Source organism: Marmota flaviventris, chromosome 2, assembly GCF_047511675.1.
Source record: "Marmota flaviventris isolate mMarFla1 chromosome 2, mMarFla1.hap1, whole genome shotgun sequence".
Lineage (NCBI taxonomy): Eukaryota > Metazoa > Chordata > Mammalia > Rodentia > Sciuridae > Marmota > Marmota flaviventris.
Window position 1 is genome coordinate 13,450,277 of NC_092499.1, and position 14,922 is coordinate 13,465,198.

Here is a 14,922-nt window from a genome sequence, read left to right on the forward strand (position 1 = left end):
ATTGAGTTCAGCCAATGGAAAGCACCTGTGAGAGCTTGAAGGCTGGGAGCGGGAAAGCCGGGGACCGTCTTCCTGCTGTCTCCCTGGCTCCTCATTTTAGTGGTATTGACCCCCTCCAGGAGGCCTCCACCATAATTCCAATTCTTACAGGTGGTCCCAGCTCCTAGGTTCTAGTAACATAATCTCCTTTGGTCCCCAAGTCCTAGGAGAGGTAGTGGCTCCCTGATACAGCATAATTCTGGGTTGCCGACATTCCATTTGGCTTTCTAGCTCTTTCCACACTTTCGAAACTAGTTCCCTGTATTAAATTCCTCTGTTAAACAACCAGTACAGACTATTATTCTTTTCCCAGATAGATTCTGATTGATACAGGCTTTCTCTCTCTCCTCCTTTCTCCTCTCTGTATTTCTCTCTCTTTTTTCTTTTTGTTCTAATTAGTTATACATAATAGCAGAATGCATTTTGATTCATTGTACATAAATGGAGCACAACTTTTCATTTCTCTGGTTGTACTCGATGTACAGTCGCACCCTATGTGCAGTCATACATGTACCTAGGGTAATGATGTTCATCTCATTCCACCAACATTCCTGCCCCCATGCCCCCTCCTCCCTTTCCCTTGCTCAATCAAAGTTCCTCAACCTCCCACCCCCCCGGCCCCATTATGGATCAGCATCCACTTATCAGAGAGAACATTCAGCCTTTGGTTTGGGGGGATTGGCTTACTTTGCTTAGCATAATAATCTCTAACTCCATTCATTTACCTGCAAGTGCCATAATTTTATTCTCTTTTAATGCTGAGTAATATTGCATTGTGTATGTACCACAGTTTTTATATCCACTCATCTATTGAAGGGCATCTAGTTTGCTTCTACAGTTTAGCTATTGTGAATTGAGCTGCTGTGAACATTGATGTGGCTGTGTCACTACAGTATGCTGATTTTAAGTTCTTTGGGTATAAACTGAGGAGTGGGATAGCTTGGTCAAACGGTAGTTCCATTCCAAGTTTTCTAAGGAATCTCCATACTGCTTTCAGGATTGGTGGCACCAATTTGCAATCCTATCAGCAACGTATGAGTGCACCTATTTCTCCACACCAAAATAGACATGTAGACCACTGATACAGAACAGAGACACACAGACAAACTCTCTGTATTTCTTTGCATATTTTTCTCTCTCTTCCCCCCTCCCTCACTCTCCCTCCCTCCCCTCCCTCCTTTCCATCTTCTCCCTTTTTGGCTCTTCCTCTTTTGTCTTCTAGTTTTTTCCTTCTCTTCTCTGTATTTCTTGCTAACTGGTGGTCAAGTCAGAGCCAGAGCCATGCTGGGCAATAGGAAAGCCCACAGTCTCATATGGCTATTTAAATGTAAAAATTAAATTAGTGAAATTTCAATAAAATTCAAAATTCAGTTCCTTGGTAACACTGGCCACATTTCAAGTGCTCAGTAGCCACACATGGGTAGTTGCTGTGATATTGGATAGTAAAGATATATAGACTATTCCCACTAGGGCAGGCCATCCGTTGGACACGGCTGGTCTACCCATGACTCAATTCAGGCTCAATACTTTTATGCAAGATTGGTAGGAGAAAAGCTTGTATTAGCAGAACTTAATGGCTGCTTAAAATATCACTCAGAGCTGCTCAGAATAGAGCAATTTCTCAGCAGAATCAACTAGAGTGTTTATTAAAATACAGATTCCTTGGTTAGACCACTGGAACCATAGTATCAAGTCTCTGGATGTGTGTGTGTGTGTGTGTGTGTGTGTGTTGCTGAGGATTGAACTCATGGTGTTGGGAATGCTAGGCAAGCACCCTACCAACTGAGCTATGTCCCCAGTCCTCAGGGCTTGAATTTTAATAAGTATCTCACATGATTCTGTTGCATGCTGACATTTGGAACCATGGTCAGCCCTTCCCAACAGACTTAGGAAGAGAATACCATGCACAATTGAAATGGCTTGATGTAGCCGATTGTTGGGAGAAAAATAAACCTATCAATAGAGAAGAGCTGATACATATTAGAACAGAATTCATCTTTTGTTTACTTCTGTTCCGAAATTTGCTAATGGCCGGGGGGGGGAGGTGCAATTCATGAAGGTCTGTAAGGGTTTTCATCAGACCACCAAAAAGAGACAAGCACAGTAATATTTCCAAAGACCAAACACACAGTTTCATGAAATTCCATGATGTGATATATGATAGTTGCCGTATATTTTTAATTTTTATTTGACAAAATTAAAAGCAGCATATTGCTTTGGATCAGTTTTGTTTTGGAAGGGTTGGTTTTACTGGGCTGACAAATTCAAGAATCTAGGAGGCACTTGTTACGGTCTACTTTATGTTAATTGTAAATAGAAAATGAGGCAATCTGAGCATCACACCATTTTACATTCTATGATGCATTTTCTCCAAACCTCAATCCATATTAAGCATCTGAAAACAACAGACAAGACCAAAATGATGGCAAATCGAAGAATGCCATTGGATAGTCCTTGAATACAGCTCTGGGGTTCCATGGCAGATTCTTATAGTACAGATCCCGTATTTTACATACAATTATGTTTAAAAAATTATGTATTTGTTCTTTTTAGATACACATAGCAGAAGACTGTATTTTGACATACTATACATACATGAAGTATGACTTATTCTAATTAGGATCCCATTCCTGCAGTTGTACATGATGTGGAATTACACTGGTCATTTATTCATATATGAGCTTAGGAAAGTTATGTCTGATTAATTCTACTGTCTTTCCTATTCCCACCCCTCCCTTCTCTTCATTCCCCTTTGTCTAATCCACTGAACTTCTATTCTCCCACCCCTTGTTGTGTGTTAGCATCCAAATTTCAGAGAAGACATTTGACCTTTGGTTTTGAGGGATTGGTTTATTTCATTCAGCATGATAGTCTCTAGGTCCATCCATTTACTGTCAAAAGTCGTAGTTATTCTTTTTTTTTTATGGTTGAGTAACATTTCATTTTGTACATATGCCACGTTTTATAGGTTGGTTCCATAGCTTAGCTGTTGTGAATCGAGCTGCTATGAACATTGATGTGGCTGCATCACTATAGTATGCTAGTTTTAAGTCCTCTGGGTACATGCCCAGGAGTGGGATAGCTGGGTCAAATGGTGGTTCCATTCCAAGTTTTCTAAGCAATCTCCATACCACTTTGCAGAGTGGTTGCACCAATTTGCAGTCCCACCAGCAATGTTTGAGTGTACCTTTTCCCCACATCCTTGCCAACGTTTATCGTTACTTTTATTCTTGATAATTGTCATTCTGACTGGAGTGAGATGGAATCTCAGTGTGGTTTTAATTTGCATTTCTTTAATTGCTAGAGATGTTGAACATTTTTTCATATATTTGTTGACCATTCATATTTCTCCTGTGAAGTGCCTGCCTATTCAGCTCCTTTGCCCATTTATTGATTGTATTTGTGTGTGTGTGTGTGTGTGTGTGTGTGTGTGTGTGAGAGAGAGAGAGAGAGAGAGAGAGAGAGAGAGAGAAGTTTTTGAGTTCATTATATATCCTGGAGATTAATCCTCTATCTGAAGTGCAGGTGGCAAAGATTTTCTCCCATTCTGTAGGCTCTCTGCTCATGTTCTTGATAATTTGCTTTGCTGAGAAGAAGCTTTTTAGTTTTTTAAAGATTTTTAAAAATATTTTTTAGCTGTCAATGGACCTTTATTTTACTTATTTATATGTGGTGTTGAGAATTGAACCCAGGGCCTCATACATGCTAGGCAAGGGCTCTACCACTGAGCCACAACCCCAGCCCAAAGGTTTTTAGTTTGATGCCATCTCATTTATCAATTCTTGATTTTACTTCTGGCACTTTAGGAGTCTTGTTGAAGAATTCAGTTCCTAAACTGACATGATGGAGAGCTGGGCCTACATTTTCTTCTAGTGGCCACAGGGTCTCTGGTCCAATGCTTAAGTCCTTGATCCACTTTGAGTTGAGTTTTTACGTACAATTATATGTCAAAACCACAGTCAGTAGAACAATCCATAAGAAAAGCTCAGGTCTGTTCATGATTTGCTGAATTCCCTGGAAATTGCAGGCTTGTGCAGAAAATTGTGGTGCCCTGAAACAAACTGGTGATATTAAAGTACAATTAAAGGGCTGGGTGTTACTCAGTAGTAGAATACATGCTTAGCACACGTGAGGCTTCAGGTTCTATCCCGAGCATCAAACAAATAAATAAATACAAATAAAAACTACAGTTAAAGACCAAAAGTAAGGGTGGGGGTAAAAATCCTGGATCAAAAATTAAGAAACCTAGGCTCTAATTCTGGTTCTGCCTCTAATTGTATGATCCTCTGTCTCTCTGGGACATAGTTTTCACGTGGGTTTCAGGACCCAGTCTTTTCCCCCAGGTAATATCCTTTTATTTTTTTTAACATTTTCAAGACTGGTGAGGCACCCCTTTGTGTGCCCTCTTGGCCTGTGTGCATACTCATTAGCACCAATTTTTCTTTCTTTCTTTTTCTTCTTTCTTCCTTTTTTTTTTGGTACTGCGGATTGAACCAGGGGCTCATTACCATTGAACTACATTCCTAATCATTTTTTTTTTACTTTGAGACAGAGTTTCACTAAATTGCTGGCCTTAAACTTGTGATCCTCCTGCCTCAGCCTCCGCAATCACTGGGATTACAGGCATGTGCCATCACACCCAGATCCACCAGAATTACTGACTAATCAATGTCTTGTGGTTAAAAAGAGAGAAAAGGACCTAGCCTTTACTGAAGACCTACTGTGCATGGGCACCTGCTAGGTACTATATAAGCACTATCTCTTTTTGAATAGCATGATCTATTTTTGTTTCATTTAACAGCTGGAAATTGAAGCTCAATGAGATTAGAGAGTTGTCTTACAGTCTCACAGGTAGTAAATACGAGGGAGAATCAAACCCAAGTTGACCTGACTTCAAAAGCCCATATGCTCATGGGTAGCTGTACTTAGCACTTGAAACACTTGAATGAATGGAAGAATGAATGGATGCCTATGTATGAGAATTCATGAAGCTTTATGTGGGACATTCAAAAGCTCAGATAAGTGTAGAGATATGTCACGTTCCTGGATGGAGACTTCAACATGAATGAAATGATAATCTTATCCAAAAGACTAAAAAATTAATGAGATTCCAATTTCTAATAGTGTTAGTTTGGAACTTGGTGAAATAATTCTAAACTTCATTTTGAAGAATAAGTAACTGTAGACAAGTCAATATATTCTTTAAAAAGAGTAAGTAACAGGGAATATGTATGTACCCTACCAGATGTCAACATATTAATTTAAAATAAAAGTAAATAAAACTGGACCTGGCACAGGCAAGTTGACAAAGTAATGAGGAAGAGATCTAAGTATATCCACAGTTCATATAAAATCTACCTTTCAATTCAGAGAGAAATGAGCATCGTTTATTAGTGATAGTATTTCAGATGATTAACTATGGAGAAAAATTAAGTAGATGCGCTCCATATGTCCTATACCAACATACATTCCAGAGGAGCTGACATTTAAAGGTAAAAAAGAAACTATTTTGTTGAAGATTATCCAGCTTATTCATGGGACTTCTCTGTGGGACTAAAACCACCTCCTGAGATACAGCCCATGAGTTTTTATCCTACCGTTTATCTTGTTACCAACTAACTAGGCTTTTGGGGAGATCGGATGTTCCCTGCATACCATTTATTGGAAATACCCTGGGGGAAAAGGGATTTTGTGGGTCTATTTTTAAAGGTCACTTCTGCTCACCATGAACGTGGAAGGCCATTTGTGTTCTTTAATTAATGACGGGTAGAAACCATGAAGGTGGGATTAAGACATCTAAATAAGTAAAAAATGTAAGGTGTATGTATTTCCCAAAATGCCACGAACAAGATTAAAAGGCAAAATACAAACTGAGGAAGACATTGCAACATAAATGACAATAAAGATAATATCTCCACTATAGACATACTTATGGGCAAAGAAGAGAGAGAGAGAATTTCTGGCAGAGTTGCTGCTTGCCCTCTGATGTCCAAACTCTGTTTACACAGTAAGGGAACACCAGATTTTGAGGTAAGAAGGCACTTGACCTCTCAGAACACAAAATAGATCTCCCAGCATCCCTTGCTGCTGGGTGTGGCCATCAAACTCTTCTGTCCGACCTCCTGAAGGTGGGCAGGCAGTTTGAGGCATTTTGAACCATTGTGGAGAAGGTCAATACTGCAAATACCCTCAAGGGACCATGCTATGCTGACCCCACTGGCCCCAGACCACCTAGACTGCGAACCACAATGTGAGACCACAGATCACTTTATCCCAATCAAATATAACAATTGAGCTATTTCTAGTTTGAAAAAAAAAAATTCAAACACCCAAACCAACCCTATTAAGAACCTCACACAAAACCCAGCATTGAAGTGGAAGGATTCTGACCTTTTTATTGGCTCACAGGGAGTGAACTAATTACCTTGGCTTGGTGTCCAAGTGTGCAGAGGAAGTGAATTGGAGATCACTTTCCACAAGGAGTTAAACACTCGGGTCTCCAGAGCAAGGTGGAAGTCAAGGAAGGTGAGAGGGATTTATTCAGGAGTTATCTATGTCATGGTGACAGCTGAAACTAAGGGACCAGTGACTATTCTCAGGACAGGAGAGTAGAGAGGCTGCATGGAACTCTTTGCTTAGGAAGAAGGAGAAACAAAAGAGACTGAAGAAAGTGCAGTCCCATTTATAGAAGGGGGGGGGGCGCTGCCAGGTCGACTTCAAGTTGACCTCAGCATCAAATGCTCCAGAGGCTCAGGAACACACAGGGATGGAGAAGAAGGCATGGACTTGGCCGTGAGGAGATCACTGGGACTCTTAGGGGACATCAGTTTGGGTAAATCATGAGGAGCTAGCTGGACTGTGGAAGTGGGACTAGGTGAGGAGGTGACAGAGACACTGAGACACTGAGACATTGACACTTCATTGAGAAGTCTGACCAGGGACAGGAGTGAGAGAGCCTCTGGGGGAGGGGGACATGTGTGAAGTGGAGCCACTGCCCCCACAGAACTTGGGTGTTGTCTGCTATTTTAAGGGCCACTTTTGAATAATTATAATAAAAAATTGAAAGTTATTTAAGAAAAAGAGAAGGCAATGACAGAAGGGCCCATGGAGTTCTGGAATGTTCCTGGGGAGTTAGGGATAAGGGAGGGAAAGAACCATGTAAATAGTTAAGTCAGAGAAAGCAAAATTGGATAAATTGGGAGGAGTAAGGGTCCAAAACCAAGTAGGCCTGGTTGGGGCTGGACTTTGGACCGTTTATTACCTGTGCAGCCTAAACTCTTCTTCATGGGCAGAGGGGAGGATTTCCTATTTCACAGAGCTATTGTGGGAATCTGGAGTCTAGCCCCATAATAGACATTTAATAACATCCTTTTCCGGGTTTCAAATTTGCTCCTAGAAAAACATTGTGATGTAATTCTTTTTGGACAGTGAAAAAAATTAACGACCTAATAAAGTATATAACTAAATGCCTAATTTTACAAGGCCCCAACCCAGCTTCCCATGTCAAACCTTTTTGAAAAAAAAATCACTTGATCCTCTCCCTGCCCTGGCATGGTGAGGAAATTGGGCTTCATTGGTATGTGGATGATACCCCTGTTACATTTATGCAACAATTTACATTTTGTGACATCCATTTGATTCTGTTGGAGGGAGGCAGGGCAGATATTGGGATCCCTATTTGCAACCCCCCCCCCCAAAAAAAAAAAAAAAAAAAACACAGAAAGGGAAGTGGTGATCTCCAGGAGCCAGCAAAGTTCATTCAGCAGTTCATGTCCTGCCAAAGGACCCTCCTTTTCTTTTCAAAAAGAGGCCTGCTAGATCATGAGATGTGATGGGTAGCGTGTGTTTTGATGCTTGCAGGACATGTGACAAAGTCTCTCACAAAGTTCTTTTGCACAAGGGAACCATTCAGGGACAGGAAGTTTGTTAGGTAACAGAGAGTAGGGCCTGTGGCTGCAGAGAGGAGGATTAGGACCCATGGGGGCAGGTCACACGGTTCCACTCATGGCAGCCCTTGTAACAATCTAGCAGTGGGACTGCCTGTTTTGTGAGAGAGGTTGGTGGCACCCAGACCTGGACAATCAGCAGTGGCCCAAACCGTTAAGGAAAGAGAAGAGCTCAGTGCCAACCTGGATGAACCGCTCCACTCCTGCACCTTTCTTGGTAACAGTGTTGTGCATAACTCAGAAAGTCCAAGTCACATTTGGCAGATCCCTGGTGGTCAAAGCTGGAAATGACACGTGACACATTAGATGATAGAACTCATGATGAAAAAGGGCTTGAACAATGGATAAAACTCCAGTAAGGATACACGTAAAACTTTGTTCTTGGCTAAAAAGAATTAACAGCCCAACAGGATGGAGGAGGTGGTGCTAGCAGCCTGTGTACTCCACATGGCTCCCTGGGAACCACGAGGCCAATGCACCTGCCAAAGGGGTCATAGGACACTGCAGGACCTGGAGAATAGAATACAGTAGCCCTCATTTATCCATAGGGGATACATCCTAAGGCCCATAGATGCCTGGATCCACAGGCAGTACCGAACCCTGTAGATACAATGCTTTTTCCTATACCTACCTATGATAGGGTTTAATCTATGCGTTAGACACATTAAGAGATTAACAACAATAAATAATAAATAGAACATTTATAACAATATACCATAATAAAATTGACATTGTCATTATTCTTGTGCTTTGGAGACATTTGAAGTAAAATAATGCTACTTTCCCACAAGGACTTGTAATACTATGACAGTGACTCTGACAACCAAGGTGGCTCTGTAACCAAGGGGCAGGTGGTGTATACATGTGGCTAGGTGTGCTGGTGTTATGGTTTGGATCTGAAACATTCTCTAAAGGGTCATGTGTTGAAGGCTCTTTTTGAAAAGAAAAAGAAAGAGTGTCCTTTGGCAGGACCTGCTGAATGACCCTTGCTGGCTCCTAGAGATCACCACTTCCTTTTCCAGGTGTTTTTAAAATTTTTTTGGTTGCAAAGTAGGGATCCCAATAAAGCAATGTTCAGAGGTGGGGCTTTTGGGAACTGATCAGGTCACAAGGGCTAAAACCTAATCCATTGATGGATTCGTAGCTCAATGGACTATTGGCGGGGAGAACTGTACGAGTTGAAAGGAGGGGGTCCTTGGGGACTGTATCTTGTCCCCTGAATTTCTCTTTCTCTCTCCTTTCCGTCTACCAGGAGGTAAGAGCTCTGTGCCCCCATTCCCTCTGCCCTGGTATTGTCTCACCAGGCTCAGAAACAATGGAGTTAACTGAATGTGAACTGAAACCCTGAGCCAAAACAACCATTCTTTCTTTAGGTCATTTTCTCAGGTATTTTGTCAAGTGGTGAAAAACTGAGTAACCCAGCAGGACAAAGGGATGTTTCACATCTTGAGCAGATGGAGTGGGACAGGGCAGGATTTCATCATACTATTCAGAACAGCATGCAATTTAAAACTTCTGAATCATTTTTTGAATTTTCCACTTAATATTTTTGTACTATGGTTGACTGCAGCCAACTTTTAATGGATAAGGGGGGATTTTTGTAATAGCATGAACTGCGTTCATGAATGGGAAGCTTGTTAGGCAGAAGAGAGCTTGGCCTATGGCTGCAGAGGAGAGAATTAGGACCGATGGAAGGAAACCAGGGAACCCAACTTGTGTTCAACTCATGACAGCACTAAAATTTGAGCTGTTCAATAGTGAGACTGATTTTTTTTTTTTTTTTTTTTTTGGCTTTAGAAATGGCTAAGTTGCTATTTAGCAAAGATATTTTGGAGGAGGTTGTGTAGGGGTGGAAGTTTGGACACAGTAACCATCATGAGGATAACTAACTTTTATTTCTTTCCCACAGTCATCCTGCGAGTTAGAAACATTATCTCCATTTTGCAGATGAGGAAACCACAAAGTGGAGGGGTGAACTGACCTGTCCAAAGTGCCCAACTGGTAAGTGATAAATGCAAGACTCAGGTCAAGGTCAACGTCTTTTATGACAGCCCTCATTCTCTCTCTACTTAATATTAATAAAGTATATAATTAAATGCCTAATTTTACAAGGCCCCAACCCAGCTTCCCATATCAAACCTTTTTGAAAAAAAAAAAATCACTTGATTGTCTCCCTGCCCTGTTATGGTGAGGAAATTGGGTTTCATTGGTACGTGGATGATAGCCCTTTACATTTATGCATTTATTCTAGCCCTACAATTTTAACATGGAAATAATCTCTGGTCCAAGAAAGGTCCCTAGACATTTTTGATTTGGGGGTCTTCCATTTGCTCATGTAGAAAACAGGTACATGGATTTCCTCTACTTCCCGAACCTATAGGAAAGTTGGTAGTGTCTGTGGGGTACCAAGTGATTTAAAATTCCCTGCCTCCACAAATAGTCCTACATAAACACAATATCTGCATAAAATAAGTTAATCTCATATTTTGACTAGGAAATGTGTGTACATGTACAAAATTCAAATTATACCAAAAGATAAGCAATGAAGATAATTTGCCTCTCACATCTCTTCTCCCACTCTCTACCCAAATTCCTTCCTAGGACTCTGCTGTAGATTGAATGTTTATATTCCTCCAGAATGAACCTGTTGAAATCCTAACTCCCAATATGATGGTATCAGCAGGTGGGGCCTTTGGAAGGTACTTACATCATGAAGGTGCAGCTCTCATGAGTGGGATCAAAGACCCCTCCTCCCTCCAGTTTCCCTCTTTTTACTATGTGAAGGCACAGAGAAGGCCATCTGCAGCCTGGAAGAAGGCCCTCACCAGAGCCAGACCATGCTGGTACGCTGATCTTGGACTTCAGCTTCCACAACTGTGAGAAATACGTTGGTCCTTTAGACACCTAGTCTGTGGTAATAATTATAGTAACTTGAGATGACTGAGAGAAACCATGCAACAGTTTCTCATGCACCTTTCAGGTGATATCTGGAGATATCTTTTCTGTATACATACAAGCAAGAACTTTTCAAAATTTTTATTTTGAAAATGGTGGCATGCTTTACATACAGTTCTATAACTCCCTTTTCCCGTATATCATGGTTTTATTTACTTTTTGCATATATGGTAGACTTGTACTTTTACATTAATGTATTAGATTGATCTATGTGGAGTTACTAATATTTTGCAGTTTTGACCCACAAAATATATTGGAAATTCTTTAATATTAAAATTTTAATATATTAATATATTAAATTTAATATATTAATATATTTAATATATATTAATTTAATATATATATTTAATATATTAAATTCTTTAATATTAGCACATAAGAAGGCTCTTCAGAATACAACAGTTACTAATATGGCATTATGTAAAAATGTGGATGTGTAACCGATGTGATCCTGCAATCTGTATTTGGGGTAAAAATGGGAGTTCATAACCCACTTGAATCTAATGTATGAAATATGATATGTCAAGAGCTTTGTAATGTTTTGAACAACCAATAAAAAAAAAGAAGGCTCTTCAGTCTTTTTTTTTTAATATAAATAAGTCATAACACACATAGGACTTCACAAATTCCAAGTCTACACACCCTCTGTAAGCAGACCCACACTGATAATTAGAACATTACTAGTATCCGGAAGGCTCCTTTTGTACACCCCCTCCCCTCCCCGCACAACCTGACTTCAAATCTTACATTAATGGAATCCGTCAGTATGTAGTCTTATGTGTCTAGCTTTTTTAAAAAAAAATGATTTCACTTTATATTTATTATCTATTTTTGGAAATCCCTTATATTAACTCTATTGGTGTCTCACTAATGAGCCCTAGAGGTTTACTACCTTCTGCTGTTATAAACAGTGGGAGAGATGAACAATAAATCTTAAGTAATATTAGAAATTTCAAACAGAGTAAATAGACACTCAGCTTCCACAACTATCAATATTCTGCTCTTCTTGTTCAGTAGAATTCCATTTAATTCCCACATACAATGTCCTTTGAGAGGGCTAAACTAAATATGCAGACTCGGAAGGCCCAGTGGTATTAAGGAATATCTGTGTGACCGCGAGGAAATTACCAAACCCCCACGATCCCCACTTGTAATAAAGTAGAGGAGATTCCTGCGGCACAGAGTTGGGGTAGATGGAGAGGAGCTGTGTGCTTGCTGTTAGTTAGGGTTTTGAGGAGTCCAGGAGAAAGTGGAGATGAGTAAAAAGGGATTGGACCACCACCAGTCCACTTGTGTCTTTCCTAGAGTGTTCTTGGTCCAATTTCATTTAATGAAAAGGTTCCAAATTTCGAAAAAAAGAAAGAAAAAAATAGTTTGACACCTCCACTACAGGACTTGGGTGTTGTTCATCATCCCGCTTTCCCCCACTCCTCTTTTGCAAAACACCTTTCCACTTGTCAAAGTCACTTTCAAGCCAAGGGACACTTTTTAATTAAAGCCAGAAAATGCTAGAAGGAATCCAGGGACGAGGACCCGGAAAAAACGGTGTCCTGGTTACCGTCGGGGCCTGAAGTGAGCATCCGCGGGATTCCAGCCTCCTCCTCTTCCCCACCCCCTCCCACCCTTCGCCCCAAACCTTGGCTTCATAGGTTCTGGTTTCCCAATCAATTCTACGTTTCTAGTCCCTGCAACTGCGAGTGTCGTGAGCGCAAGTCACTCTTGTCCCAGCGCGATCGCGTCCCTGAGGGTCCTGGTGCCACGCAGCCCAGCCGGGCGCGCCACCCCCTCCCGCGCGCCCCGCCCCGGGTGGGAAGCGGAGGCCTCCCCGGCCCACGCCCCTGCACTTGCCCGCCCAGCGCCTCCAGCCGAGGTGCTCGCAGCCCAGTGCGGCCGGGACCGGGCTCTCCTCCCAGCGCCGAGCACTTGGCCCTGGCAGACGCCCCAAGATTGTTGTGAGGAGTCTAGCCAGTTGGTGAGCGCTGTAATCTGAACCAGCTGTGTCCAGACTGAGGCCCCATTTGCATTGTTTAACATACTTAGAAAATGAAGTGTTCATTTTTAACATTCCTCCTCCAATTGGTTTAATGCTGAATTACTGAAGAGGGCTAAGCGAAACCAGGTGCCTGCTCCGAGGGCTCTCCAGTGGCTCGGAGCACCCAGGCTGTCCCCCTGCCCTCTCCATCACTCGCTGGGCCCCTCTGGAATAAAATCCCCGCGAGCCCCTCCGGCCCAGCGCAGCCGCAGCGCAGAACTCCTCCGAGGGTCCCGCCTGGGAGCTTTCTCTCCCCCTTTGCCTCTTCTCCTCGCGCATCTTGGACATGCCAGGATTTAAAAGGTAGGTTCTCGGCGCCGGGCTTTCTTTCTCCAGGGTCTGGAAACCTTACTAAAAACCTGATGGGTGGAAAATGGCTGTGGCGGAGATTCAGGCTGTGTCAGGGTATTGGAAAAGGCATTAGCCAGTGATGCAATGATATTGTTAATTATAAAAAGCTGCGCCTCTGTAATTTCCATCTTGAAGCCTTCGTTTGGGAGTGGGGACTTTCTCACAGTTTCAGAAGTCAGCCTCAGAGAGAGAGGTCTGCAGAAAGCTTAGTGCTTAATTTCTTCGTTCTTTTCTGTAAGGGCGGCAAATTGGTGCACAGTTTTTTTTTTTTTTTTTTAACACCCTATATATCTTTTAAACTTGGGAGAGCGATTCCTAGTTCCCTAGCCATTGCTTTGCTGCCTAGGCTGTTGGACAAGCAAAATCTACTGGCTGAACATCGCGGGCTGAATTTGCTCTATGTCTGTGTGGGATCCACAAAGGGCATGGGACCCAGAAGTTTTGAACCAATGAAAAGTGGGGACAGCAGACAGAGATACATGTAAGCAAATGTTTTGTTATTCTTTGCGGAAATTGCACTTCCAGTCAAGTAATCCTTAAGTCTTGCAGAACTTTATCTACATGACATCTGCACAGTGTTTCTCTGGCCAACTCTTGAAAACATAGCTGTTTTGCATAAATTAACCTTGTATGGGTGTGTTAGTGTGTGTGTTTGCATGCTGAAAACGAAGCTGTGATAATGTCATGCTGGCTTGGGACCAGCGGGTTCAATGACAGGCAGTCCTGATATTCCCTTGGTCTCCCAGCTTTCCTCATATTTTAGGATGGGGCACAAAATGGGTGGACCCACCTGATTTTGAAAGTTCCTGGGACCAGTTTGGGCATTTATTCCTTTTCCCTTTCCAGCATTAACTGTGGTTAGTTCATTTTTTTTGGCGTTTTCTAGGGTTTTTCATGACAAGGTGCAGCTATTTGTGACGCTGTGGGAGCAGCAGTGCTTGGGTACTATTTCATTTTGGAAACCCTCTTCATTAGCCTGGAGCTTATTTGGCCCCCAGGACCCAGCTGTGGCTCTTTGGTGTTGGACATTCCCGGTGCTGCCTCCAGCCAAAGGGAATGGAGAGCAGGAGTAGGGGAGGGGCGGGGTTAGCACGCCTTTTCCACTAGCTCTTGAAGTTCACTGCATGCAGTCAGCCTGTTCTGTCTCCAACATAAACGAGACAGGATTTTATAACCACCCGAAAGGAAACTTCATGTGAAGAAACAGGAAAACATTGAAATTCATAATATACAGACTGGAAAATAAATTTGTTATTGTTCTTTCATTCCTTCCAGATATAAATCTGGCCATTGCAAATATCAAAAAGCCCTAGGATTTGGCTCTGTACTTTATAAGGTCAGAACTGTCTCCAGTGTTCTAGAACCTGGCTGACACAGGCTCTTAGGTGAAGTAAAAATTTGTGGCTGCTCAGGGTCTTTATTCTTTGGATTGGGGACAAGATGAAGGAAGTAGACTTGCATTTAGTACCATATTGGGACTCTGTTCTTTCTGGATGTCACCTTAACTCTGGCTGTCTGAGCACCCAAAGTTGCTGCTTCACATGAACCATATGTCGAGGATGTGGGTGAGCTTTGTAATCTATCCAGCACTCGTTCTGT

The 14,922-nt window shown here is 42.0% G+C and overlaps 1 protein-coding gene across 2 annotated transcripts in view; it reads left to right on the forward strand.

Moving 5' to 3' along the window:
* The first annotated feature begins 12,808 nt into the window (after positions 1-12,808).
* The window catches only part of Fbln5 (fibulin 5), a 73,900-nt gene continuing 71,786 nt past the window's right edge, over positions 12,809-14,922 (forward strand). Inside the window, exons 1-2 of one of the 2 annotated variants that reach the window (XM_071606575.1) lie at positions 12,809-13,275; positions 13,670-13,804. In XM_071606575.1, coding sequence (XP_071462676.1) covers positions 13,259-13,275; positions 13,670-13,804 — 152 coding nt within the window. In that variant the 5' untranslated portion in view covers positions 12,809-13,258. The remainder of the gene's footprint in view (positions 13,276-13,669; positions 13,805-14,922) is intronic. The other variant, XM_027931715.2, reaches the window with a different exon arrangement.